This window comes from Aulonocara stuartgranti (genome assembly GCF_965226115.1).
Source record: "Aulonocara stuartgranti genome assembly, chromosome: 14".
Taxonomy (NCBI): domain Eukaryota; kingdom Metazoa; phylum Chordata; class Actinopteri; order Cichliformes; family Cichlidae; genus Aulonocara; species Aulonocara stuartgranti.
Window position 1 is genome coordinate 28,113,834 of NC_138950.1, and position 25,905 is coordinate 28,139,738.

The 25,905-nt window shown below is 41.8% G+C and overlaps 1 protein-coding gene across 1 annotated transcript; it reads right to left on the reverse strand.

Annotated features, from left to right (window-relative positions):
• Positions 1–8,706: 8,706 nt before the first annotated feature.
• ypel2b (yippee-like 2b) lies at positions 8,707–25,691 on the reverse strand. Its single transcript, XM_082502053.1, has 5 exons — positions 25,023–25,691; positions 17,276–17,507; positions 16,582–16,625; positions 16,112–16,220; positions 8,707–11,252 (listed from the first exon to the last, which is right to left on the reverse strand). The coding sequence occupies exons 2-5, from the start codon at positions 17,390–17,392 to the stop codon at positions 11,163–11,165; spliced, it is 360 nt and encodes a 119-aa protein (XP_082358179.1). The 5' UTR covers positions 17,393–17,507; positions 25,023–25,691; the 3' UTR covers positions 8,707–11,162.
• Positions 25,692–25,905: the final 214 nt, after the last annotated feature.

Below are 25,905 nucleotides of genomic sequence, written 5' to 3' on the forward strand. Positions count from 1 at the left end.
TATTATTATTATATAGATATATAGATATTATTATATTATTATACTATTATAGGTATGAGGGTACAAAATATGGGTCTATTATGGGTATGTTACAATGTACACGGTATGAAGGTATATTATGAATATGCTATAGCTTTAAGTATGTACAGGCTGTAGTGAGTGTACAAGCTATGTACAGGCTATGAGCAGAAGGTTAAGAAAGAAGGTTAAGTGCTCTTTTTATGTTTTATGTCTTATATAGTAGTTTACTATGTGGAGGGGGGGTTCACACAGAGTTAGGTTTGAAGATGTTAGTCGATTTACTTACCTTTGGACGCAGGCTGTCTTCAGTCTTTGTAATAAGCAGACTCATAAATCACACTTTCTATCTAAGAGTAAACAGCCACAGTCTATTATCATCTTCTAAACACAATTCTATCACATGATTTATTTCTGTGGTTGACAGAGTCAATGTTGCCTTTGTCAGCAGGCTCAGCTTTTCCCAGCAGCCTCCCTGACCCCTCAGAAGCTGTCACAACAAAATGAGAGCAACATGATCGCATAGCACCAGAGTCGGCCAGCTTTCTCCAAATCTGTAATTAAAATTCATGCTGTGGCAGAAAGGTTGCATTTTATTTTAGTTTTATGGGCTCTTTAAAATGCTATTTTGTACTCGATGGTTGCTACGTTGTGTGCTGGGACTTAGAGATGAGCGGTCAGAGAGTGCACTGAGCTCGATTTAGGCCTGTGCTGCTTCATAACCTTTGGCATTATTCACCTTCTTACACACTTCAGGCCACATCACAACAGCTGACTGTACGAGCTGTGGAGCAGTTTCCCTTTCACGTTTGCCTGACGATACTTTCATGAAGAGAAGAGACGAGCAGGCCGGCAGACTCAGGCTGCTGACATGTTAGTAAGACAAGAAAACACTTCGAGTGACTCATTATTTTTGGCAGCAATTTCAGTGTGACCCACTAGGAGGATTATTTATAGCATGATACTGTTTGTGTGGATTAGTCATTTAGCTGTTTAGCTCTGTAAGCAGCTGTGGTCATTCTGAAGATTGCAGTTCATTTTAAACATATTTAAGCAAAATACATTCACCGAAGAGCATTAAAAAGACACAAACTTAACTTAATCTTCTCAAAGTAGTATTAAATTAGACACTGTTTTGGGCGGAGGTCATTTCAGTCCTTATTTCAGTTCACCAGTTATATAAAATGAAACATTAAATCCAAATAAGTCTTGACCTACCCCTCACTTCTTTATATATTTGTTAGGAAAATAGAAAATATGTGCAGCGATTTATTGACACGTGCAAACAGACAGTGCATCAGTGATGTTGAGGCCAATCTATGATTCAAAATGATCTAATGTGTGTTCTCTTATTCAGTTATCAGTGTCACGCTGAAAAAACTAAATGCTGGATCAAACTCTGATGGTGCTTTTCTGCATTGTTAATTCCTTTAAGAGCTCCAGCACCACCGGGTGAAATGCAACCTCAAACCACGACAGAGCCTCCACTGTGTTTCACAGATGCCATTTACTGATGTACCTTTCTCCTGATCTCAACCAATCAATGACATTATAGTACCAAATCACCCCATGAGAGCACTTCGCTCTCGCACTGCAGGCCTACTTGTTGTTTCTAGAGTATTTAAAAGCAGAATGGGAGGGAGAGCCTTCAGTTTTCAGGCCCCTCTTCTGTGGAACCAGCTTCCAGTTTGGATTCGGGAGACAGACACTATCTCTACTTTCAAGATTAGGCTTAAAACTTTCCTTTTTGCTAAAGCACACAGTTAGGGCTGGATCAGGTGACCCTGAATCCTCCTTTAGTTATGCTGCAATAGACATAGGCTGCTGGGGATTCCCATTATGCATTGAGTTTTTCCTTTCCACTCACCTTTCTCACTCACAATGTGTTAACAGACCTCTCTGCATTGAATCATATCTGTTATTAACCTCTGTCTCTCTTCCACAGCATGTCTTTTATCCTGTCTTCCTTCTCTCACTCCAACCGGTCACAGCAGATGGCCCGGCCCCTCCCTGAGCCTGGTTCTGCTGGAGGTTTCTTCCTGTTAAAAGGGAGTTTTTCTTTCCCACTGTCGCCAAAGTGCTTGCTCATAGGGGGTCATATGATTGTTGGGTTTTTCTCTGTATGTATTATTGTAGTGCCTATCTTACAATATAAAGCGCCTTGAGGCGACTGTTGTTGTGATTTGGCGCTGTATTAATAAAACTGAATTGAATTGAAGAAAAAAGATTTCAAATTTGGATTCATCAGTTCATCAGACCAGCTGCCACTGATTTTCTGTCCAGTTCTTATGTAGTTCGGCCCACATCAGCCTTCTCTGTCTGATTCTCCTTCCTTAAGAACGGCCTGTTAGCACACTTCCTCAGATTGTTTAAGTATACACTGCACACTATGCTGAGGTATGCTGTATGTTTTCAGCTAATAGCGCTTTGGAAATTACCTTCTTGGTGCAAAAGTAAAATTGTATACCTGTCAAACTGTGCTATCTTTGCCATTTTTCATAGATTCAGGTAAAGAAATGGGAGCAAATGATGATGAAGCTGCTAGCAACACAGTGGAGTTAACCTTGTTTGTGGCTGAATGTTTCATCAGTCAGTGTTAAGTGGCTTAACAAGAACGTTTTTGAAAGACCTTCAGAAAACCTGGAGAAAAAAATATGTGTGTGATCCAGGATCACAGAAGGATATCACCTGAGTTTAACTGCTACAAAACAAGTGAGTGAGTGAGATCATCAAATAACTCATGATTAGAAGAAGACTGTTATGTGTTGTCGGCGCCCCACTTTATCCAGACTTTAATCCATAAAGATCGCCCAGGTTTTACATGACCTCAGTGCAGTGCAGTGAAAGTTGTGGAAGATTTCTGAGACGAACTGCTCTTGTGTTGGAAAACTGTCTCAATGTTTTTGCTGTTTGCAGACCAAGACTGTCAGGTCCCTTAACAGCAAATGTCATCACTCAGACCAGCCTCACTGAAGGCCTTTTCATTGTTTCGTGCTCGCCTCCCTTGTTCCTCTCCAGCCTTGGCCTGTGTGTCTGATACAGATATGAGTGGGGAAGGAAAAAACCTTCCTTGCTCTGTTGGGGCCTGCGGGTACTTCTACCCAAGCAAACAAACAAGTAGTTTGCTTCCCTTGAAGGGGGGCAGCAATTTCCTCCAAAAAGAAGGAAAAACCACAGAAGGTGCTTTTAGATGCTGGTGCAAACAATCTGCTGTCGACACTTCATGTCTTCCTATTGATTACCAGCACCACAGAGCATTTTAGACATGAGACAGCATGATTTTATTTAGGGCAAGTGAACAAAAAGTTACACAGCACTGCACTTGTGAAGCTGTGGGTTGTTGAGTTTCATGCTACCACACTTGGAGGAGAAGGATTAATCATTTGTGTTGTCTGTGTGCCACAGCTGGAAAAGTAAATTAAAGCAATTAATCAGGGACAGGGGCATCATAACATGGCTTGGAGCTGCCATTTGTATTGTGTGTTCTCCCTCGGCTACACTTAAGTATCACAGCGGTGTGTGTGTGTTTGGGTGGGTTTGCTTATCTGTGCATGATGGATGATTTTCTGTGAGCCATTAGAGACTCGAGAGCATGGCAGCAAACTTGTGCCATAAAAAACCCATAAAAAAAGGAAAAATTTGTGGAAATAAGAGTGCGTTCAGAAAGTCAGTAAGACTTTAATGTCTCTGCAGTAAATGTGAACCTTAGCGTGTTTTAGGGCTTCTAAACCTCAACGATTAACACCTTGCATTGCTTTTTTAAATCCATGAAACCAAAGGATGAAAATAATAATTATTTATGATAAATAGGAATATTGCCCTTTCTTCAGCTCCATTTTGTTTCCTGGGATTTGCTCTGTTACTTTCATGGATTGGCTGCAGTGATCTGGAAATTGCACTGGTCTGTCAAGGTAAATAGAGTCTTGAGTGTAAAAGTAAAGCTTTTGTTTTACTGGTTGATCTACATCCTTCCCCTCACCTGTGGTCACGAGCTCTGGGTAGTAACTGAAAGAACAAGATCATAGATACAAGCGGCAAAACTTAGTTTTCACCTGGGGTGGCTGGGCTCCTGTTTGAAGACAGGTTGAGAAGGTCAGTCATTCAAGAGAGGCTCAGAGTAGAGCTGCTACTCCTCTATATTGACAAGAATGCCTCCTGGGCACCTCCTGGGTGAGGTGTTCTGGGCATGTCCTACCCGGAGGAGGCCCTAGGTTAGGTCCAGATGCATCGGACAGATTATATCTCTCAGCTGGCCTGGGAATGTCTTAGTGCCTTAGTGGAGGTGGTGACTTGGGAGACGGAGGTCTGGACTTCTCAACTTAAATTACTGCCCCTACAACCTGGCCCTAAGCAGAAATTAATGGATGGATGCACTTTCACCTTAATATTGAGTTCAGTGTGTGGTGTATCTGGTTTTGTACTTCAGTAATCCTTGTGGGAATCTATTTAAAGATTAATCAGTACACAGTATGTATGCAGACACAGCTGTGTAAGTCTACTGGACCGCTGTGATGTCAGGATGAGAGTCCTCATTTGCCCTCCTCATAAAGTAGAGTGTGTGGGTGGTTGTTTGGCCAGAGCGGAGTTTTTGCAGCCTGGCAGATTGCATCTACTGTTACATATTCCGGCATCTATTGTTTCAGAAGCCTCCCTGGCAGGATATTAGATCATGGGGTAATAAAGAAAATACCAACACCGAGATATAATGTACATTTGTAAGTTTCCAGCAGTTTAAAATACCATAAACGTCTTTGTACCCAACATGACCCAGATGCGATCTCTCTCCCGTCACAACATATGTGAACATCTGTAAAATCTAGGCCACATGGGGTTACAAATCCCATTTTTTTCTGTGTGCATGTGTGTGTATGTGGGAGTCACATCATATGCTGTGTCCTGCTTTGCCCATTTTTCACATCCGATGTGCTCGTTGCACACGTATAGTCATCCAGACAGTCAGCCGCTGCCCTACTTTTGCATAGACATGAACACTGAGAGGCAGCCAGGTCAGTTTGAGAGACAGAAGAGGGGTGGGCATGGCAGACCCAGACAGTGCATGACACCAACTCCTCCACTGCTCCGGTTTAGGAAAGAGAGATGGAGTGAGACGGGGTTGCTAGGAGACCTGGCCCAATGCAAACACAGCACCATCTGCTGCAGTGAGATTTGGAGTGGGTTAGCCAAGTCAGGAGGTTCACTGGAAACGAGGCTACAGGGAGCAAGAGGGAGCGGGAAAGCGGGAGGAGAGCACGGGATCCAGGCTGATAATGGGAGGTGGAAAGGGAGAAAAGGAATGCGGGATATGAGTGGAGCGGACAACACGGAGGAAGTACTGGAAAGTACTATAAACATGACGAGGAGCTCGATTATTGCATGACTAACAGGTGTGACTCTTATACCAGCCCCTATAGTCATCCTCCTGCGCCTACACACAAACACACACACTTTCAAACGTAATCTCACAGAAAACATCAGGCGAACCATCAGCACGTATTTTCTGTATCAGAGTGATAAACACTCATAAAGGCGATGCCAAGCTGCTGTTTCGTTTTCTCGGTTCTCCAGTAGTAACAGATGATGCACTTGTTACCATGGGAACCATAAAATGTCATCACCAGCAGATATCACCGTTCAGTCGCAGCGGGCTCCGCGCCCACGTCCTCCGTCGAGTCACACAAACACACGCCTGATAATGAGTCATTTTTCTCACCGTTACCAACATTGGAGCCGCGTTTTAATTACACAAGAACAGTATCAGTGGGAAGAAACTGCACAACAGTCATTACAGTCCTGTAACTCTACGGTACAGCGTTGGCTCTAGGTGACTGGGGCCTTTTATGCCCACACAATAAATCCTCATTTATAATGCAAAGCTTTAAAAAGAAGGACCCTCTGTTTCTGTCACATGGCTCTATGGACACTGAAACAACTATCCACAAATGTATCTTTCTGTCACGTCACATGCAGATGAAGAAATTCACATTGTAAAGCTTTTAATCGACGTGTTTTCTAATAGAAAATGATCACAACTCAAATTTTTGTCCCTTTATTTTGGTACTGTCTGTGGTTTTCAAACTGCACTTAGAATAACAGTCACACTTTTCTTTTATCTCTTCTATTCAAATTAGGTTGACACTGTAACATGTAATGTGATTAAGTTCAGACTGTGCGCTTCATGTTTTATCTGCACAGAACATTTGCTTATATAATGCCAACACCAGGAAACTGGAAACAAATATTTCAATGTAAAACAGAGGAACAAAGACTGAAATAGGAATAATCTTGTTTCAGGGTTGGGGTTAGGATAGTTTTGTTTAAGAGATTATCTGCCATACACTTACTGGCCACTTTGTTAGCAAAATGTAGCATCACTGTTGGTGTTGTCAGGCTGTTCCGAGTTCCGAGTATTTCACGCAGTGAAATGTGACCTGATACGCTCCTCGACTCGAACTTTATATACAGTGAATGACTATATACAAAGAGGACATTACGTGCAGCAAGTGGGTGAGTTATATACATTATATAAAGATAAAAGTTGGTAGGGTCAGAATATAGTATGTCATATTAGAATATTGCTGACCATATCATCCCTTTATAACCAAAGTGTACCCATCTTCTGATGGCTGCTTCACACCTCGTCATAAAGCTCAAATCATCTCAAACTGGTTGCTTGAACATGACTGTACAGTTCTGTATCAGATTTTGTTAGACTTTTATTAAGTAACTATCTACTTTATTTTTATTAAAAACGTTTTAAGATTTTTTTAAATTAATATTTTCACTTATTTATTAACTGAGTCAATTGTCCACTTGGTCAAAACTGCCTGAATCCAAATTTTAAAAATGTGCATGACCACACAATATTACTTCACCCAATATAGCACATTGTGCAATGACTGGAGAGCAATATGAAAGGCAGGCAAAACCTGCACTCCTGCTAGCTAAGCTAGTTGCAGAGATACCTCTAACTTATTTGTTCACCATTTCTTCTCATTTTCTAGATTTTAAAAAAGTAACACATTGCAATTTAATGATTCAACAGCTTAAATATTAGTGTGTAATGCCACATATTTAAAACACAAGCTAAATGTTTGATATAGAGATAACCTGCAGCTAAAACCCAGACCTTAAAATGCTAACTTGCTTTAGCGCTATGAGGCGATCTTTGCAGACTCTTGACTCCAGTGGTATTTCCCAGATTTCCTGCTATTCCCTTTTCTTCAAATCACGTTTCTTACTTATATATTTGGTATATGTTTTAGGTAAGATATTTTAAAACTGTCAAACTTAATAATTATCAAATTAAATGATTGTCAAATTATTATAGCCAAATCTACAATCTTGCTTTTACAAACGCAATTCCGTGAAAACAAAATGCAATGATTTGCACATCTCAATCTATTCCAAATAAAGCAAACATCAAATGTTTTAACTGAAAAAGTGTATTTTTTTTTAAACATTAACACACCTTGAATTTGATGGCAGCAACATATTTTAAAAAGCGTGGGACAGGGACAACAAAAAGCTGGAAAAGTAAGTGGTACTTAAAAGAGACAGTTGCAGGACATGATTGGGTATAAAAAGAGCATTTTAGAGATTCACCAATCTGGAAAAAAATGTCTGCAAATTGTGGAACAATTTTAAAATAATGTTCCTCAACATAAAATTGTGAAAACTAAATCTCTTATCTACAGTATATAATGTCACAAAAAGATTCTGAGAATCTTCGGGTCCCAGGGCAGCACTGCATGCAAAACAGGCACGTTGCTGCTATGGAAATCCCTGCTTGGGCTCAGGAAAACTTCCAGAAATCATTACTGTGAGCACAGTTCACCGTGCCATTCACAAAGGCGGGTTAAAGCGCAAAGAAGACGCCACATGTGAGGATGATCCAAGGAACACTGCTGTCTTCTCTGGGCCAAAGCTAATTTAAAATAAACTGAGGCAAAGTGGAAAGCTGTTTTCCTAACATTCTTTTAGGAAAACATGGACACCACATCCTCTGGACTAAAGAGGATAGGGACAACACAGCTTGTTATCAGTGCTCAGTTTGAAAGCCTGCATCTCTGATGGTATAGAGGTACATATGGAATTGGTAGCTTGCATAGCTGGAAAAACACCATCAATGCTTAAAGGTATATACAGGTTTTAGAGTAACATATGCTCCCATCCAGACATCATTTTAGTGAAGGCCTTACATATTTCAACAAGACAATGCTAAACTGCATCTATTACAACAGCATGGCTTCACAGTACATGAAATGAAAAATATGACAAAGAAGACCCAGGACTGTTGAGCATCTAGAATCCTATATCATCAATGTCCAGCAGCTGAACTCCTCAGTTCCAAGACTGTTGCTAAAAGAAGAGTGGTTGCTACGTAGTGGTAAAAAAGGCCTTTTTCCAACTTATTAGAGACGTGTTGCTGCCATCAAATTGAAAGCGAGCTTGCTTTTTTCCTAAAATGGTACATTTTCTCACTTCAAACCTAGATTTTCTATGTTAGATTGTGAATAAAACATGGGTTTACGAGAGCAATGTGTTCTGTTTCTACAGCATCCCAAACTTTTTAGAATCGGGCTTGTACGTATGTGCTATCCTCAAGGTTATCTCACATTTGTCCGAACACTTCAAACTCAGTTGCTGGAGTGGGCGAGGTAGCGCGAGAAGACAAAAACACAACGACCCTTACAGATACCGTGATGCATTTTATTAGATGAAGATCCAATGATATATAGTCAACATCAGCATCCTCCTTTAAAAAAGACATTAAAATTGAAACATTTTCAGTAAAAAAAGTAGTATCGTACAGCCAATGTGGGGTACCAGAGAGAAAGCATGACATGACCTAAATCATATTCATTCATCATCGTAAGGATCATAGATAAAACACAATACATTAACACTGTTTACAATCTGTAACACAGAGGTTGACATGAATGATGAATACAGTAAATAGAATATATTCATATATTAAGATCTGTTTACAAAATCAAAGTAATGCATGTATGTATATTATATATATCACAGAGAAAGGATATCCACAACCTTGGCTTTCAGCTATATGCACACCCCTTGTTATGCAACACTTTGCCCAAGCAAAATGAAATCTTTTGTTTGGTCAATTTATTGTTAATGGGTGGGTTCTTTGGTAGTGCTGGGTTTTTAACGCTGCAGCCTCAGACTGAGCGGTGAGAGTTACCGACGAGAGTTAACCGTTAAGGTTTGGTTGTAACTGAAAAGGACTCTTCACCTACGGGGAAACTTCTAGAGCAATGTTCGCAGGAAACTGTGTCTGTGACAAAACAGAGCAACTCATTTTTACTTTTCTAAACCAGGATCACATTTAATCTGCGATACATCTCACAGCTCAAACGGACTGAGATGAAGCTGACTAGGTGTCAAGTTACAGCACAAGGTTTAATTGGAACTTTAATATGCACAAAATGCTGTTTTTCACCAAAAAATAAAAAACAAACATCATGAGGATCTCTAGCACAAAACTAGTCAGAAAACTTTATACCGTGCATGCATTAACAGTGCATTTGCATGGGATGGAGGCAGCTGTAATGGATTCTCTCATTTGAAAACAATACATTTCCATCGGAGAATAACACACCTAGCTCGTTTTGTAGGATGCTGGCCTTAGCAAAGAAAAGTTAGCATCAATGAACCTGAGCAACGCTTTCCAGTAAGGTTACCTCGCACTGTGATTAATCCAAGACCCTTAGTGGATGTGTCGGCGCATTTAGGAAAAAAAGTGAATCTCATACATTGCTTCAAAATGTTACCCATTAGTTTCTCCTTTTTTAAACAAGGGACAGTTAGTTAACGATCAGGGTAACAGCAGTTAAACAGCAGTCATCCCAGACTGAAAGAGAGCCTTTGAGCGATGACTGAAAATCTGCAGTCATGTATAACTCGGTTAAAAGTATATTTTCATGTTCTCTTGACACATGAAACCAGTTGCTCTCTAACCACTGGCTGGTTGGCTTCTTCAAATGTGTTTGCATCTGACTGATCGCCTCATCACCTTTGCTCTTCCTCTAAGCAGCAGAAAGATGCTCACAGTGTTTGCAAATCTTTTAGGAACTCTGGCCAAAGGTGCTGACCTGAGACGTGCCTACGTTTTGCAATTCAGTCTGGTCCTGTAACAAAGGTGGTCTCAGCGATGGGTCCGCGGACACCAGACGAGCTTGGGGGAACGATCAGCAGATCGCTTTACACGACTTTGGTGTATTGAAGGATGAATAAAACCCGGGAGAGCTGCTTTGCTGCTGTGAGGGCAAATTCCTATGAGGTTTTGGAACAAGCTGGTGGCTGTCCATCTCTATCTCTCTTCCACATTCGGCTCACCCTGATCGTCCTGAGCTGCATCACTGGCATGACATGGAGTGGATCCCAGCCAGAAACCATCAGAGCCTCAACATAAATGGATCAGGACCCTTCCCTCTCCCACTATTTGGAGTGAGAGGCCCAGTGGGTAGCAATCTCTACCCCCTCATCCCCAACTCAGCGCCCCATGTGCTAGGGCCTCCGTGCCAAGCCTTAGCGCCAGGCCTCATCAATGGCCCAGCTGGCATGGCCCCGATCAGCTGGATTTGCTATAATCATATTAGGTCATCTCTTTTACGTCGGGGACGGAGTGGACGTTCGTCAGCTCCTCATTCAAGGCCATCGAACGCCTGAAGGCTGGGCCACCCGGTCTCGTTCTGGCTAAATTTCCCGTTAACAAATGGTTTTAAAGTCATTATTAGACAAGGTACAATACTTCACACAGTGGAGACGTCTCCTAGCAGGTATAGAGGGAGTGCGGCTGTCTTTTTTAAAGGCTCAGAAAAAGAAATTAGACATCTTGCCTCGTATACTGTTGCTGGCCAGTCACCTAGTCCTGCTAGCTGCGTACAAGCCTGCCTAGTCCGTCTCTCTGTCAAACTGGGATGTCTGGGACTTTGACGCGTGTGTTTTTGTGTGTGTACATCGAGAGGTGTGATAGGGAGGGATGGGTAGTAAGTTACAAAGGTTAATGGTAAATCAGCCAAACCAAAGTCACACACTCACCCACCACACACGACCCCGCTCCCACCCTCTACCCAGTCCCTCCCCTCCTCCTCCGCTGCGGTTGTCACCCGGCTGCTCGCCCCTCAGTCCCAGCCGTTGTCCTTGATCATGTGGGCCAGCTCGATGATGAATTTGCCCTCTTTATACTTTTGACTGCTCTCAAAAGCATGTTCCTGGAGGGAGTGGCAGAGGACAAAAGACAAGAGAGGCTGCGTTTATTTCAAATGTAACAGCATGTATATGGAGATTAGGCTAATGCAGTCTTTTCAGTTCTGTGCAAAAATCCTGGCCTGTCTCTGCTCCTGGCTCCGGGGAAGCTGGTTATATAACAATCAGTCACTAAACACTGCAGAGGAGCCTGCAGATCCAAAACCCTGACCAGACTGCACTGTCATGCCTTACATTGGCAGGACTGAGTCTCTAAGCAGTAGAGACACCAAATGAACACAGGCTGCAGCCAATGCAGGGCAAACTCTGCAAGCTAAAGCTTGCTTTTCCTCGCTTGGGTGTGTGATCCAAAATTCCTCAGGAAAATATGAATGGATTTAGAAAAAGTACCAGAGTACAAGTCTTAGCTACATAGATTATTAGTGGCTTGCAGTGTTGGTAAGCTAAGTAAACACACAAACGTGTATGTAACTGTGCAGCTCATTCTTCCTCTGCCATTATCCAGTTCACTGACTCTTTGCTGACTGATCCTTTTATCATTCAAAAAGGAAGTCTGCATGCTTGGGCTAGCTTACTGAAATGCTGGGAACTCGGCCAAAAAGAGTCCAGAAATGGCAAAAAGATTTGAGCCAGATAAATGCTTAAGGTCTCAGCCAATGGCTATTGTGGTACAGTGGGTTATCTACCACTGTCCAGTCCGCATGCCAAAGTATCCTTGGGCAACATACTGAATAGAAATGCTGCATGAATGTGTGACTGAGAGATTGAATGGGTCAATGACATTTGTAGTAGAAAGACTGTCTGAGTGCTCTCCAGAGTAGAAAGGCAGTATGTAAGCCTAAATTTTCAAACTGGCAATGGCCAATTGGGGAAGTTGGGGAAAAATTAGCATTCCCTGACTGGTTACATGAGGTTGATGTCTGTTGCTATGGAAACACTTGCTAGATTGGTCGCTAGTCTAGCTAATGAGTGATCAGCCACTCCCTTGACAAGTGGTTGAGGGAGGCTTGGATAGACACTGCAAACACTCTCCAAGTGACAGTGAAACTGTGAAAGAGAACGTCCATCTTCAACTGGCAAAGAAGCTGAACGTTCTCTGTTTCCAGTTCAGATTGCACTTTGCATTTCACTACCACTCCGTGGCAAGTTAGCAATGTTTGCAGACAAATCGGCATCTTCCATGCAAACGACAGGCGGCCAAAGCAAGAAGAGGATTTCTGATACAGCCCCCTTTTTTTCGAACAAGTTCACCAAGCAACAGCAACCAAACTCCAGCGACCACTCAGCAATCGGTTTGCCAACCAGTCATCAACCAGTGGGGATCTATGACCTAGATCTTGGCTAATTTCTCTATTGGATAAGCTACCAGTTTGTAAGTACATACTAATGGCATTTGCATCATTCTCAACTGTACACTGAAACAGCTTCTTCCCTTGGACAATTCCGACTGTCACCAAACACTATCCACCCACACCCCACCTCACCAATCTGAGCCATGGGCTGAGTATCCTTCATCATTCAGGCCCATAACATACACACTCTAGTCAGACCAAGCCATTTGCACTACTCCCAAGCCCTTTGTTCTCCATTGTGTGCCTTTTCTAGTGTGTGCTTCTGTCTTAATGTCTAAAATGACATTTATTATAGTCTTTTATTTTACTTCATTTGCTTAAAATTAGTGAGGCCATTGCAAACATGTTGACGTCACTGAAGGCATGTCTCAATCAGCCATTGATGAAATCCTTTTAGCACAGCTCTTATTTTGAAAAGTATGGAAAGCTGTTTTTATCCATCTGATGTTCCAAAGAAAGAGTTGATTATTGTTAAACGTGTCACAAAACAGTAATATTCTGCTTTCTGTGCAGGACATTCACTCACTGTGAGACCCTCTGAGTTGTGGCACGGTGTAGGCCGATACAAATGTTCTTTTACGATCGCCTGTACCTTGTTTTGTCTTTGGCTATTTTGGTTCAGACCTGCAGAGGCATGCTATCAGATTTCTCGGTGTAGAAGTGCAGTAGGTCAAGCCTCTCAATAGAACTTTGAACACTGCAGAAAATCTACACTGCTGCCGGCAAAGGATATTAATGGAAGCTCTCCTTTAAGCCCCATCTAGTGCCTGCACGCTTTTGCATACATGTGACCTCTGTTTTCTCTGCCTTGTGAGGTCCTGACAGGAATAGAAACTACTGAGAGATGGAGCTACTTCTGTAGCTGGTATACCAGGTGTTTAACATGTGCCATAAGGAGGGTACTTTTTTAGGCGGAGAGGTTAAAGAATAAGGTCTAAGGTTATAGAGGTAGTCGTGAATGTTAAAGTTAGAGGTTAAGCAAAGAGTTCTGGTCAATGGACCTTTCTCAGAAAAAGGATACTGCGTGCACATGTTTGGTTGAACTCTTCAGGGATGTAGCCACATGCCCTATAATGTAAACTCTCACTTCCAGGGTTCACCATGGACAAATGCACATGCTCTGTTGACATACGAAGATTGCTAACGTGTGGATCCTGTTTAGGTTCTCACTGACATGTGACCTAAAAAACTGCCTGTCCTAAAAACATACCGCACATGTATTTTGACATACAATATCACTGCTTTACAGACGCTTCAACTCTACATGTGTTTTAAACTCAAAAACGGTTCCAATCAAATCTGAGTCTATTTTAAACTAGATAAAAGATTCCTAAAGAAACTACTTTTCCATGTAAAGCTTCTGTTTGATTAACAAAGGGGAAAAGTCTTCTGTTGAACCATCAACAACCCAGACTTCTATTAAAGTCCTATACTCCGAACCTTCAAGGGGCAATGCTTTTGCTTCTTTTTATGACGTGAACATTAACTGCACAGTGTAGTGGTTACAGAATAATGACATCTTCAGTGTTTAGGCCTGTTGCCTCCAATTCTTGATGTCATTATGTAAGACCGTTAGCCACTGAGGAAAATAAAGGCTCGATTGTGCAACCAAAACAAAAAGAAGAGAACTTTGTGTTTGTGTTTCCTAGCAGAGCTATTGGTAGATTTTCCAGGTAGCTGGATGCTGGAACAGCCGGAGTAAATGTGGAAACTCTATTGAGGATAAGAAGGAAAAAAAACTCTGGAAAGTTCAAAAGTGACGTTCAGCTGTTTTGGTTTTTTTGGTACCCAAGTCACATTTATTTAAAGATACAGTCAGTTAAGTTTTTGAGCTTATTTAATAGATTAAAAAATGTTGGAATAATAACTATAAATCAATCGGTGAGTAAATAAAGAAACTGATGCATTCACATAGACACGGAAATAATCCAATAAAAGCACACAGAAGTGCATGCTGGATTGTATGACCATTGTTGTACCACCATCTTGAATACAGTGTCTACAGTGGCCTAATCCTGTTTTATGTATGTGGCTTTTAATTTATAGATCACAAATAGCTCCTTCAAACTATTTATGTCCATTTCACATTTGTATTTGCACGCTTTCATCATCTCTTTCTCATTATTTTTTCTCCTCCCTCATTTCCACATCATCCTCATCTCGTGAACTGAAGTCAGGGTTTTAATACACGAAAGCCTGCATTAAGATGCTTACTTATTCCCAACATTGACACAATTACTTATCGTCAGGAGATTAGACATTCAAACCTCCCATCTCCGGACAGCTGACAATGAGCCAAGCTAGCTAAACAACAACAGCTGGTTATAATTTAACATTATCCCAGCTCATGTTAAGCTCAGATGCCCTAAAAATGACACCTGAACTCAGGTAAAGTTTGATTACATTCTTTAAATAGAGTTTATTAAAGTCAAACAATGTTAGCTCCTCTGCAAAGAAAGTTTCACTAATGCTGGCTAACAGCAGTTAAGAGAAGCTAATAGGGGCTAACAGAGGCTAACATGAGCTAAAGACGGCAAAAACAGCAGCTTTACAGACAGAAAGGTTCAGGATATCAGCCAATAACTCAACTCGGTATCACTGTCGTTGGTCAGAAGTAGTCAAAGTTTTACAGCCTATTAAAGAGTAAACAGAGGTAAACTTCTGGCATATTGAGAACTGAGGCAAAAAGTGACAGCCTATACTCACTACATACAGTATGAATGGTGGCTAAACTAGGTTTCCCCACAGTGGCCACCATAGCTAGGATTATGCACTTGAATTGGGAAGTCTTCTAGACTTATTAACTGCTCGAATGGTTTTAAATTCCAGATCACATTTTACTATACAATCATACAGCATTTAAACTACCTCACATCCGTGGCCAATTTAGAATCAGTAATTACCACAACATTCATGCCTTTGGACTGTGGTAGGAAATTGGGAGTAAATCAATGCAGGCTACGGGAGAAAATGCAAACTTCATACAGAAAGAACTCACAAACGTAGAGGTCTGAACCAGGAGAGCAGTGCTAACCATCGCACCAACCAAGTCCACAGTCTCTCTTTTTATAGCAAAATCTAAAACCTTCCACCTGTTTGTTTTCTGTTTTTCCTGAGTTTGTTTTTCTATTGCGAAACATCAGACACACACAACCTGGCATTATATCCACATTATGTAACAGAGTGTGTCCATTTATCGGTGTAATGCAAGGCTGTTTTATAACAAAAATTGAATGCAATCTTATTCATTCAATATGCTGCCTGGTAGTTTAATTGACTGCATGATAATTTATTGTACTTTTAGTCCTTATATCAATGTGTCAATATGTTTCCCTCAGATCTGTAGTAAAATCAGATTAGAAAGAGGTATAAAATACAGAAAGAACCAAATTATACCCCAGTAATTAACTGGAGTCTAAATATAATTAGGGTACAAATAAAATAAGAGTACGCTATAATAACAAACTCTCAGCTTGTCGCCCCTAAACTTGGATGTGGTTTGTGGTACTTACGTATTTCCAGCCAAGGGTCGTTTTGCAGTTCTCACAGTAGATATCTGCTACAGCGTGCAGGCCCGTGAGCAGAACTCTCTCCTCTGCAGGGCCACACCCAACATTTACCCTGAGAGAAAGAGACAAAGCAAAGACAAAGAGAAAATATTTTAAAAAAGAAGTGTGAAAGATGTTGTGCATAATGTGCACAGAGGGTGTTGCACAGAGGGTGCACTGGCAGGCCACCAGGCTTTGCAGCAGCATCATTTTCACACTCAATTCAGCCAGTAATAACACCGCTCTGAGGCACAAACTGGCACTATCTACACTGGGGCCTTAAAAAACAAAAACAAACACACCCCAATATTAACCTGGCACATCATCTGCTTCCTGTTCAAGTCCAGCATGCAGGTTTCCTGCGACGCCTTGTGCCTACAGGTAGACTGAAATGCAACAAGAGCACTGGCTTTTATTCCTAAATCAATACTCACACTGAGTTGAACAGGTAGGCTCTGCCCTGGCTGCCCTGGAACGACTGCAGAGGCAAGATGAGACAAAAATGAGAAGACTGAGAAAAATCCACTAGTCCATACAGTGCAATAACTCTGTAAGATTATATAAGCATGCTATTATACTGCAATAGTGCTCGTATGTCATGGAAGAGCTTATATTAAAGCCTGTGTGGTCTGTTTATTACTGATAACATCGTGGTTGACTGCTGTTTTAATAGGCCTACCTTTACCTGGCTTTTATTTACAGTAAGGCCAAAGCTCGCACTGATGCGCCAAATTAAACATATTTAATTCAGCCAGCTGTGTTACGACAGGCAGAAGGCCTTAGTACACAGGTGAGCATGTTTCCGTAATCACACATGGAAAAAGTGATAACACATTCATAATCCAATTCACTAACCAGCTTATAACCTAATCCATAACCTAATCCGCCCACAGGCAATAGTGAGGTGGTGGCTGACACAAGCGTACAGGTGTTCAGCCTGCTGTTTATTTTCATCCTTTCTTCCTGTTTTATGCTTTTTCAGTACTTGTCCTTTTAAGTGCTGTTAAACAATCGTCTTTATTTCTGTGTAACTGAAGTAAAACAGTAAATAATCTGAATCTACCTGCAATAATTAGCTGCCTGAATGGCAGCACAGGGCGCAATCACGCCACTGTTGCCGTTGGATACCTTTGAGATGAGCTCGTCGTGGTTGGCTAGGTGAGCTCGGCAGTGGATGCAGCTGTAGGTCCGGTGGCAGCTCGGCAGGTACGCCTGGAAGGTCTTGGAGCGCGTCATCCTGACCATGGGCGGGGTTGGCGGGCGGTGCAAGAAGGGACTGCCAGCCCAGGTCGGCTCACAGGGGAAGCACCGCAACACACAGGTGAGGGCCGTGGTGGGCGGTGGGTCGGGAGGTGAACACCTGAGCGCAGAGAGGTGATAAAAGTGCAACTACTGATGACATGCGACTGTAACAGCTGCCTCCTCAATCCCAACCTACAGGTGCATAAGTGCTGATGGGAATAAAGTGATCACTGCTCTGCGGGTTGAGAGAATTCTCCAGCTGGGTCGCATCTGTGAAACTCATAAAACCTGAAAAAGCTATGGTGGGACAAGACAGTGTGCATTATTAATGACCTGAGGAACCCTTAGTGGTCGTTTGAGCCACCAAAGCAGGGACAAAGACTCATTTTGGTAAATATTTGATAACGTGTTACTGTAAGCCATTTATTACCTTGTTTGAAGGCAGTTTTCGGATGAAGCTTGGCTTTTCTACTACAGGACTTTTTAGGAAAACATCTGCTGACTGGTGAAATCAGATATGTTACTGCTTAATGACCTGTCTGAATTAAAAAATGCTTATAGAAGAGGCACACGGCTGTCCAATATGTACCAACGGGCCTGCAGGACAGTGACTGACCATGATACAAGCACACAGTAAACACTAGTATCCATACTGAGTATAATGAATATTTATAATTATATATTTCACTGCCCCAGCCTGTGTCCCTGCCTCTGCAAAATTATTTATAGTCCCCATCTGATTTTAGCATTGCATCGTGAAACAGTCCACAGCACAAACAACAATCATATTAGAGGATGACTTTCACGTTCAGCGTTCACAATCCCATCACAGCAGACATGACAATGCCCGGTGCAGGATGATCCCCAAAACTACTTTTCACTAAAAAAAGAGAAACAAAAAGGGGCTGATTCAGAAAACTCACTAACAATGTTAGAAATACTCCTACTGCCTGATTGCTGACAGAAGAATTACCCACAAAAGATGAAAAGCAGCTGTGGACCAGGGCTGCTGACTTTGCCAGTAATGCAGCAGCTGCTGATAGAGAGGAGCAGCCACACGCCTTAGTGAAAAAGATCCACCCCAACCTGACCGTCATTCACTGCATCAATCACAAGGCTGAACTTGAAGTCCACGAAGGTGCAAAAAGTGTTACAGGGCTGAGCCCCTTTCACACATTTATCGACTCTCAGACTGAAAGTCTGGTGTTAAGCTCAATAAATAAAGACAGTCGCCTCATTCTCAGCACGAGTGTGGGTAAAAGAGGGGCCACGAACTGCAGATGATGCAAAAATGCCTTAATCGAAGCAGAATGTTTATTTATTATTTGTTTAAACTGACAGTATTTTGTGCTGTTCAGCTTATTTCAGATTAAATAGTGATGTTAAGTGCAAATGGGATTTAATTCTGTTACACTGTTTGTATTATTAGGTTTGAATGTGTCACCTGTGTCTGGAGAGGGATGCATAGACTGAGACTACTGCGCATACTAATTTAATTTTAAAAATACGTTATAATATACTCAATATGCATACTTGAGTGTACTTGTCATCACTCGCAGCCTGGACCCAATTCAGGGGCCACAACCTTTGAAGGACTCGAGGCTCCTGCTGCCTAGCAACGTAAAGCAAAACGTCTGTCCAAGACTAGAGACATCTTGGACAGAAGTGGTGGAGAGAGGAGAAAATGCTTGTCTTACTATTATATTTGATACATTTGGCTTTTTGAGACTTCAGACTAAAAAACCCAAAATAAGTTGCAACATTTATTTTTTGAGCAATAAAATGAAAAGAAATGACCAGATATAGCAAATATTATACAAATTAAAACACATATATGCAAATTAATATTGAATTTGCATACAAGAATTCAGTAAACACTCTATTTTCAAAAATATTGGAATTTTCTAGTAATTATTTAATGGTTCGAACTATATTTTCATGTCTATTTAAGCTTAATTTATAACAGTATGTTTGCACTGAAGCACCGCAGCAATTTCCTAATGTTGTAAACCCGCTCAACATTTGGCAATAAAACCCTTTCTGATTCTGATTCTGATAAAGAACCATTTTGTTTTGTTGTTATAGGAGAAAATTAAGCTGTTTCATTGTTACATGATGTACCTGAGGCTGAGAGAAGTTTAAACTCAGGCTCTGTGAGGCTGCTTTTACAGCAGTGCTAAATGCTAATTTCAGATGACTAACATCCGAATGTTTAGAAGTGCTAGGTTATTTCTGCTGTAAAACCCGTCTCAGATTTCAGGACTGCCTCGTGCTTTTCCTTTTTTCGATTGTAGGTCAGATGTCTGAAGATATCATCGAACAACAAATGTACAACATATATATCTTACAGGTATTCAGTACTAGTCATTAATAAAGCCACTTCTTCCCCACAGTTAACATGCAGTCAAAGCCTGACTCCAGCTTTGCCAGTGCCCACAGGCAGCAGCAGTCCTTGCTCACTCTCTGAGGCTGCAGAGATAATCTGCTTAGCCAAGCACAACTGTGAGGACTGCGCTCTGCTCGCTCCATGATATCCAAATGGATCGAGGCCTTAAAATACTTCTGCTGGTGTGCCCTGGTGACTGAGAAGATTAGAGAGCTGACCCAGGAACCCATCCCAGGGGCTGAGGGGCAGAGAGGACAGGAGTGTGTTTAGACTAACTGTACAGGAAGAGCTCAATAGTTAGAGGCCTACCTTTTGATGCAGTAATAATCTTTGAGGTTTTATTGCTTAATGCAACGTTAATTGTGATTTCAGCACTGCAGCTCTGCTGTAAAACAAACCCTATCAATCCCAAAAGCAATCTTGTTTTATTCCCCTGTGCTGCTTAACACCTCCATAACAATATGCAACTTTCACAGTCTCCCCTTTAACTACTATCCTTTCTATGGGTTATTGAACGCAATCCTTTTTTTTAGTTGTTCACCTTTACAATCTGTCTCTATGTCTCCACGCTTTCCTGTCTGTCTTTACCCAACCATCTGGAAAAACGAATAAAATAGTGATTGGGAACAGGAGGCCTCTGTGAACTGAGGACACACAAAATAACGAGCTGAGAGTGAGAGAGGCGCCTCTTTACGTTGCTGCTCTGCAATATGATTGTTTTTAGTGTCAGCGCGAGGCTGATAAAGGCTCGAGTGCTGATGGGAAGGACTGGGAGGGGGATATAAATAAATAAGGCAATGAGATGTGCCCTTGTTTTCTCTCCTCTGACACGATGCCAGCAGCGTGGGATTGGGGCACAAAGACACATTCAGTACAGTTGTCAGAGCTGACCCCTGACACACACACATACAGACTGATGTTTTACCCAAAGCACGTTTCATCCTCTCACAAAGTTTATGCATCATCCAGTCCTCCAACACTTGTTCAAAACGTTAAGTCCTGATGTACAGAATCAACAAATGGACACAGGTACAGATTATCCAACTGGAATGACTGCTGCACCCACAAACTCACGTTTGTTTGTTTGCTTTTACCATTTTCAAACCAAATTACAGACCAAATAATCAATCAATTAAGAAATTTTTCACAAAGCTGCCAGATTACAGCTGAGTAATTAGTCTCACGTAGGAGTGTAAGCTTCAACCTTGGGCTTCAAATTTAATTCCATTAAATTTAAGCTTCTGCTTTTAAGCCTCTGCAGCAGCATTTGTTGCAAATCACTCAGTCTGAAAGGACCAGCTGAATGCATGAAGTGAAAATATGATACATGGATCAGGTGCCAGAAAAAGGCTCTGTGGGATGCTGTTCCAGCTATTGTTGACATATAGCACGCTATGATATTAAAGTGCCTTTGTGGGCTGATTTTCAGGGGCAGGATTATACAGGCAATGCTATGCATCTACTCATAGGCCATATTTAATCCACGTGGAGGTCTCTTTGTGTATAATCTCTCTGATGAAAGATCACTTAATGTCAGCCTTAACTGTGTACAAGTCCATGTCAGTGGCTTTAGATTGAAATCAGTGCAGTGACAGGAGGGGAATGTGCCAAGGCTGGAGTATTTGTAAAGCCTTCAGAAAATTACACCCACATTGTCTGGTTGAAGCTCACCAAATGTGAGATTTAGTTAGTTTCATTAGTTAAATAACCAACTTTTTTTTTTTTTTTACAATAGACAAAACAAGACTCTAGAGTCTACTACTGCTAGAGCCCAAACAGTACTTGCCTTTTTTTAGGGGGGGTTGAGATGCCTAGTTGGCAAGCCCCTGACAACCTCTGGCTGCTAGAGAAAAATATTTATTTCCCAACTGGTATTTCCCACATTGATGGTGCAGGCTCTGCACCAAAACCATCCCTGGGATTAACCTGGTTGCTAGCAGATTGCTACAGTTGCTGACTTGTCTGCAACCACTTGGCAAATAATGTTTGCGAAAGCTGAAGCGTGACACAAACTGGAAACGGACTGTTTGACTTCAAAGCTTCTGAAATGTGTTGGTAGCAGCAGTAAGGTTTTTTTGTCGCACTTTAAAGTCTTATTACGACTCAGCAAGTAGCTGAAGGCTGTTTGGAGACAAGCTGTTGTTTTTCATGCTAACTTAGGTGACCACAATCTGCTAGTGAGTCCCTGCGTGAGTCATGACTGGTTCAGAATTCGCGGTCGTTCCACTGGGTCATGTAACCTTCAAATAGCTACCCCAAGTGCTTAGCAGGCAGTTTGAATGTGTGCTGATTAAACAGACTTCTTTTTTAACTTCTTAAAACAGCATCTCAAACCTATCTGCTGCTATATTTCTATGGCGCAGCTAGCATATGTTGCTAACTTTTAGAACTATTGTGAGGCTCCATGATCCGCCACTAATGTAAAAAAAGAAAAAAAGATGTCCGTTCAGCAGCTAGTGCCGCAATCACAACCAATATCACCTAGCAACTACCAGAACCCACTCACCTGTTAGGAATAACCATTTTTCCCTAGCAATCAGTAGTTTCCCGGGAGTTGCTGACCAGTCTCTAGCCCTGTGTTTGAGGCCTTATGTATTTATATTTAAAAGGTAAAATGATGTGGCCATTGTTTCAGACAAAGTGCATCCTCTACTAACCAGTGACTAGTACTAATTTACTATTTACTAATTATTTTACCTTTGGCTATAGTTCACATTTAATGTGTGTATGGAAGTAAGAGTATGCTTGAGAAGCTGGATAACCATACATCTGACTCTGTATTTTCATGTACTACACAAACACTTTTCTCATGTATGTTTTATCCAAACTGTGAAGCAATTTGTGCACTTTAAAAATGTGCTAAACAAAAAAACATATTATTATTAAAGACTAATTAATCATCTTTAAAAGACCAATAAACTGGAAATCTAATGAGCAGAAGAACTGAAATGATCCTAACCTCTATCAGATGTAGGAATTTGATGATTACAGTTTGGTAAAATTATAGAGACACAAGAGGGGTTATAGAAGGCTTGGTTCGATTTTTTGTTTTCCTTTAATAAGTGAACCACAAGGCTGGAAACAAATTAAGCTGATATTGTCCTTTAACAGTGTCAGTGGCAGATGTTTGTGGTTTTGTGCTTACTAAATTAAATCTAGAGTATGGTGAAGGCTTTAAAACAGCTAAGATATTTTCTTATGGAGGAATGATGAATAATAAAAACATACAGAATACGTACAAAATAACCACACAGGAATACATCAAAGAGTGAAAGCAGGCACAAGCTGGAGAACCAAATTAAACAGATGAAAAAAAAGACGTAGTGAAGCTGTTCGAGGGGTTGAGAGTGACGGTGTTTGACATTTTCAAACAGCTTCCCAAAACAGAACAACACTCATGCTGGTGGGTGGACATGCTTGTAAGTCATTTTTGCAAAAGCAGCATTGTCTGCGGGATGCTGACGTTCAGAGAAACTGCTGACGCAAAATGTTTGCACTAATAAAACCTCTCTGGCAGGAAAAAAAACCAAAACAAAACAAATTGCATAAATGATCAGATGACTGGAAGAGCTGATCGCAGCCATCCAGACAGGCTCCGGTGGCGTAAATGTCAGAAAGAAAACCCAAGTTTATCTACTCCTTCATCTGACTCTATGCCTCTCTGATCCGCCACAGGTCGTTCGAGGTCACCGAGTTGTCCATTCTGGTCATTTCTGGGTGTCATCACAAAAGGCTACGTGCAGCGAGTCTCACCAGCCAAAAGGGCCCTTGTATCCAAACAAAAAAAACAACCTTTGTTATGTAACACACTGATGCTGCTGCTGCTGTCTTTGACAGTGATCGCGCAGGAGAAAACCAGAGGGGGGGGGGAAGCGATGCCAGGTGAAAATGACTTGGACAGAGGGTTGAAGGGAAGGGTGAAGAAAAAAGGGAAGAGGTGGTGTTGGATGATTCGCTGCTGCCCACGAGCTGCACCGTCACGATTTCTGTACTTTGTGTACTTTCATCTTGCTCTCCATTCACTGTTACACAGAGGCCACACAGCTTACAGCAGCATGACATCACTGACTACTCCCACCATCTCATTAAACCACATTGATGGAAGTGATGCTCCTGCTTCTCAGACTCTTACACATATGCATGCAGCTGCTCTCCTGCCCCTCTTTGGCTTGGTTTCATGTGCTTGATGTGTAGATGTTATTTCTAAAGCTCTTCCTGTAAGTCAAACCTGGCCAATTGCAGGCATAACACAATGTGCACAACTTTCGTCCGGGCAGGATCATCTTTCAAGGCCTGCAACTCTGACCCTCCTCTTCGATCCCTGGGTATCGAGCCCCCACAGAATCATTAGGGATGTGCGTGCGCACGCTGCAATGAAAATAGATCGCAAACAGTGGAAAACAAGGCTGTGCCTCAATATGGGGTTCCCGATCTTCATCTCCTCCGTATGAACTCTCGCGGACGTTATTTACTAGATTTCTGGGATTAACATGAGGCACCCCCCACCTGCAGGTGAGGCTCAGTCATGTGTGTCTCATCACCTGAGGTAACACCTAAGTAAAAACATGAGGGTTTACAGTGTGGATGTGTGTATGAATCAGGTCACAGGTAGTGGCGCACTTTATCTGGGGCATAACTTCAGCCACCACACAGAGCACAGATGGCGGGGATGCCTCGGCTCAGCAAGACTCTCTCACTCACTCACACGCGCGCGCGCGCGCACACACACACACACACACACCGCCTTTAAAGCTTTAAAATCCGCAGTGACTTTAGCAGGTGATTGTCGTCAGCATGTGATCACGTGAGCGTACATTACACGATAACCCGCATCGATCACTGCTGACGTGCACCGCTACGGCCGGGGGCGCGCGCACGGGGATGATGGCGCAGACGTGCAGCAGTGCCACAACAAAAACAGCATGTGTCCTAATAATAAATAAAATACTAGATACTGTAGTAGATACTGTAACCACAGAGAGCAACTCTTCAGCATCCCGTCCGCAAAGCAAACAGGAAGAACAAACCTGCAACAGTTACCTAATGCACGTAAACAACGCAAGACATCATAAACTTTTCTTTTATATTGTCATTTTACAGCACGTGGGTCTGCAGTTAAAAGTTGACTTGGTTAAAGGCGTTGAGCATAAATAGGTCGATGCTTGAAATGGGTTAAGAGAGCAGTGTGAAAACCATAAGTAACAAATGCACCGGAGATGAAAAATAACGCAGACGAAATCATCTTACCTTTGAAAGGAAGAAAATGCGGGTCTCCTCCACGTAGCCTAGAAAATGTGGCACGTCCTCGTTTTTCCTCGTGGCAGTGCCAATCCTAAAACCTCTTTCGCATTCCTTCCCAGGCAAATTTCCTCTCCTCTCTGGCCCTGGCAAGTCCTGCAGAGACGCAATGTTTTGACGCGCAACGATGCCCAGCAGAGTTTAGAAAGCCACAGAGAGCAGTGGAACTTCCAGCCGGAGCGAGAGCATTCCCTCCTATCTACTTCCGTGTTCGCAGTAAACCGTTTTGATTTTACAGACTGAATTTATAAATGACGGGGATTCTTTAAATATATAGTTTTGTTTATATTTACTGTTATGTGCTTTAACAAAAGCGTTTTATAAGCCGCAACATGGAAAACTAGCTAAAAGGTATGCCGCATTTAGGGGAAAAACCTCCAACAGCATCCTTTCTTTTCTAAACACATTCACGGTTACTGTAAAACTTAGATGTTCTACTTATTTGCAGTGCAATTAGTAACATCCAAATTGCAAAACTGGAAAACACAAACTCTGAAAAAACGGGAATCATCTTGAGTTGATACTCTTGGTCCCAAATCACACTTGTCCTTAAGGCTTGATGAATAAATGACAGGCTTATCGGCCAATCAGTGAACAGATGAAGCATAGCAACACCGTGTTGATTGGTCAAGAGTAGAAACGATGAACCAATGATCTTTCCGGATTCTAACGGGGTTTTTTTTTCTAAATGAATTCTCTAGAAAGCAGTTCAGCTACCTGCAAATATTGTTTAATGAAGCTGCCTCGAGCAGGACAACACAGCGAAGGCATCACCTGTTCTTGTGAAAAAGTAGGAAATTATTATTTCAACATGTCCGGCATCATTAACTTT

Excerpts from the sequence above, each read along its gene's own strand:
- ypel2b (XM_082502053.1), bottom strand. The coding sequence starts at position 17,392 with ATGGTCAGGATGACGCGCTCCAAGACCTTCCAGGCGTACCTGCCGAGC. Across the intron at positions 16,626-17,275 it reads ACGACGAGCTCATCTCAAAG|TCGTTCCAGGGCAGCCAGGG; the intron begins GTATCCAACGGC and ends TTGCCTCTGCAG. Across the intron at positions 16,221-16,581 it reads GCCTACCTGTTCAACTCAGT|GGTAAATGTTGGGTGTGGCC; the intron begins GTGAGTATTGAT and ends TCTTTCTCTCAG.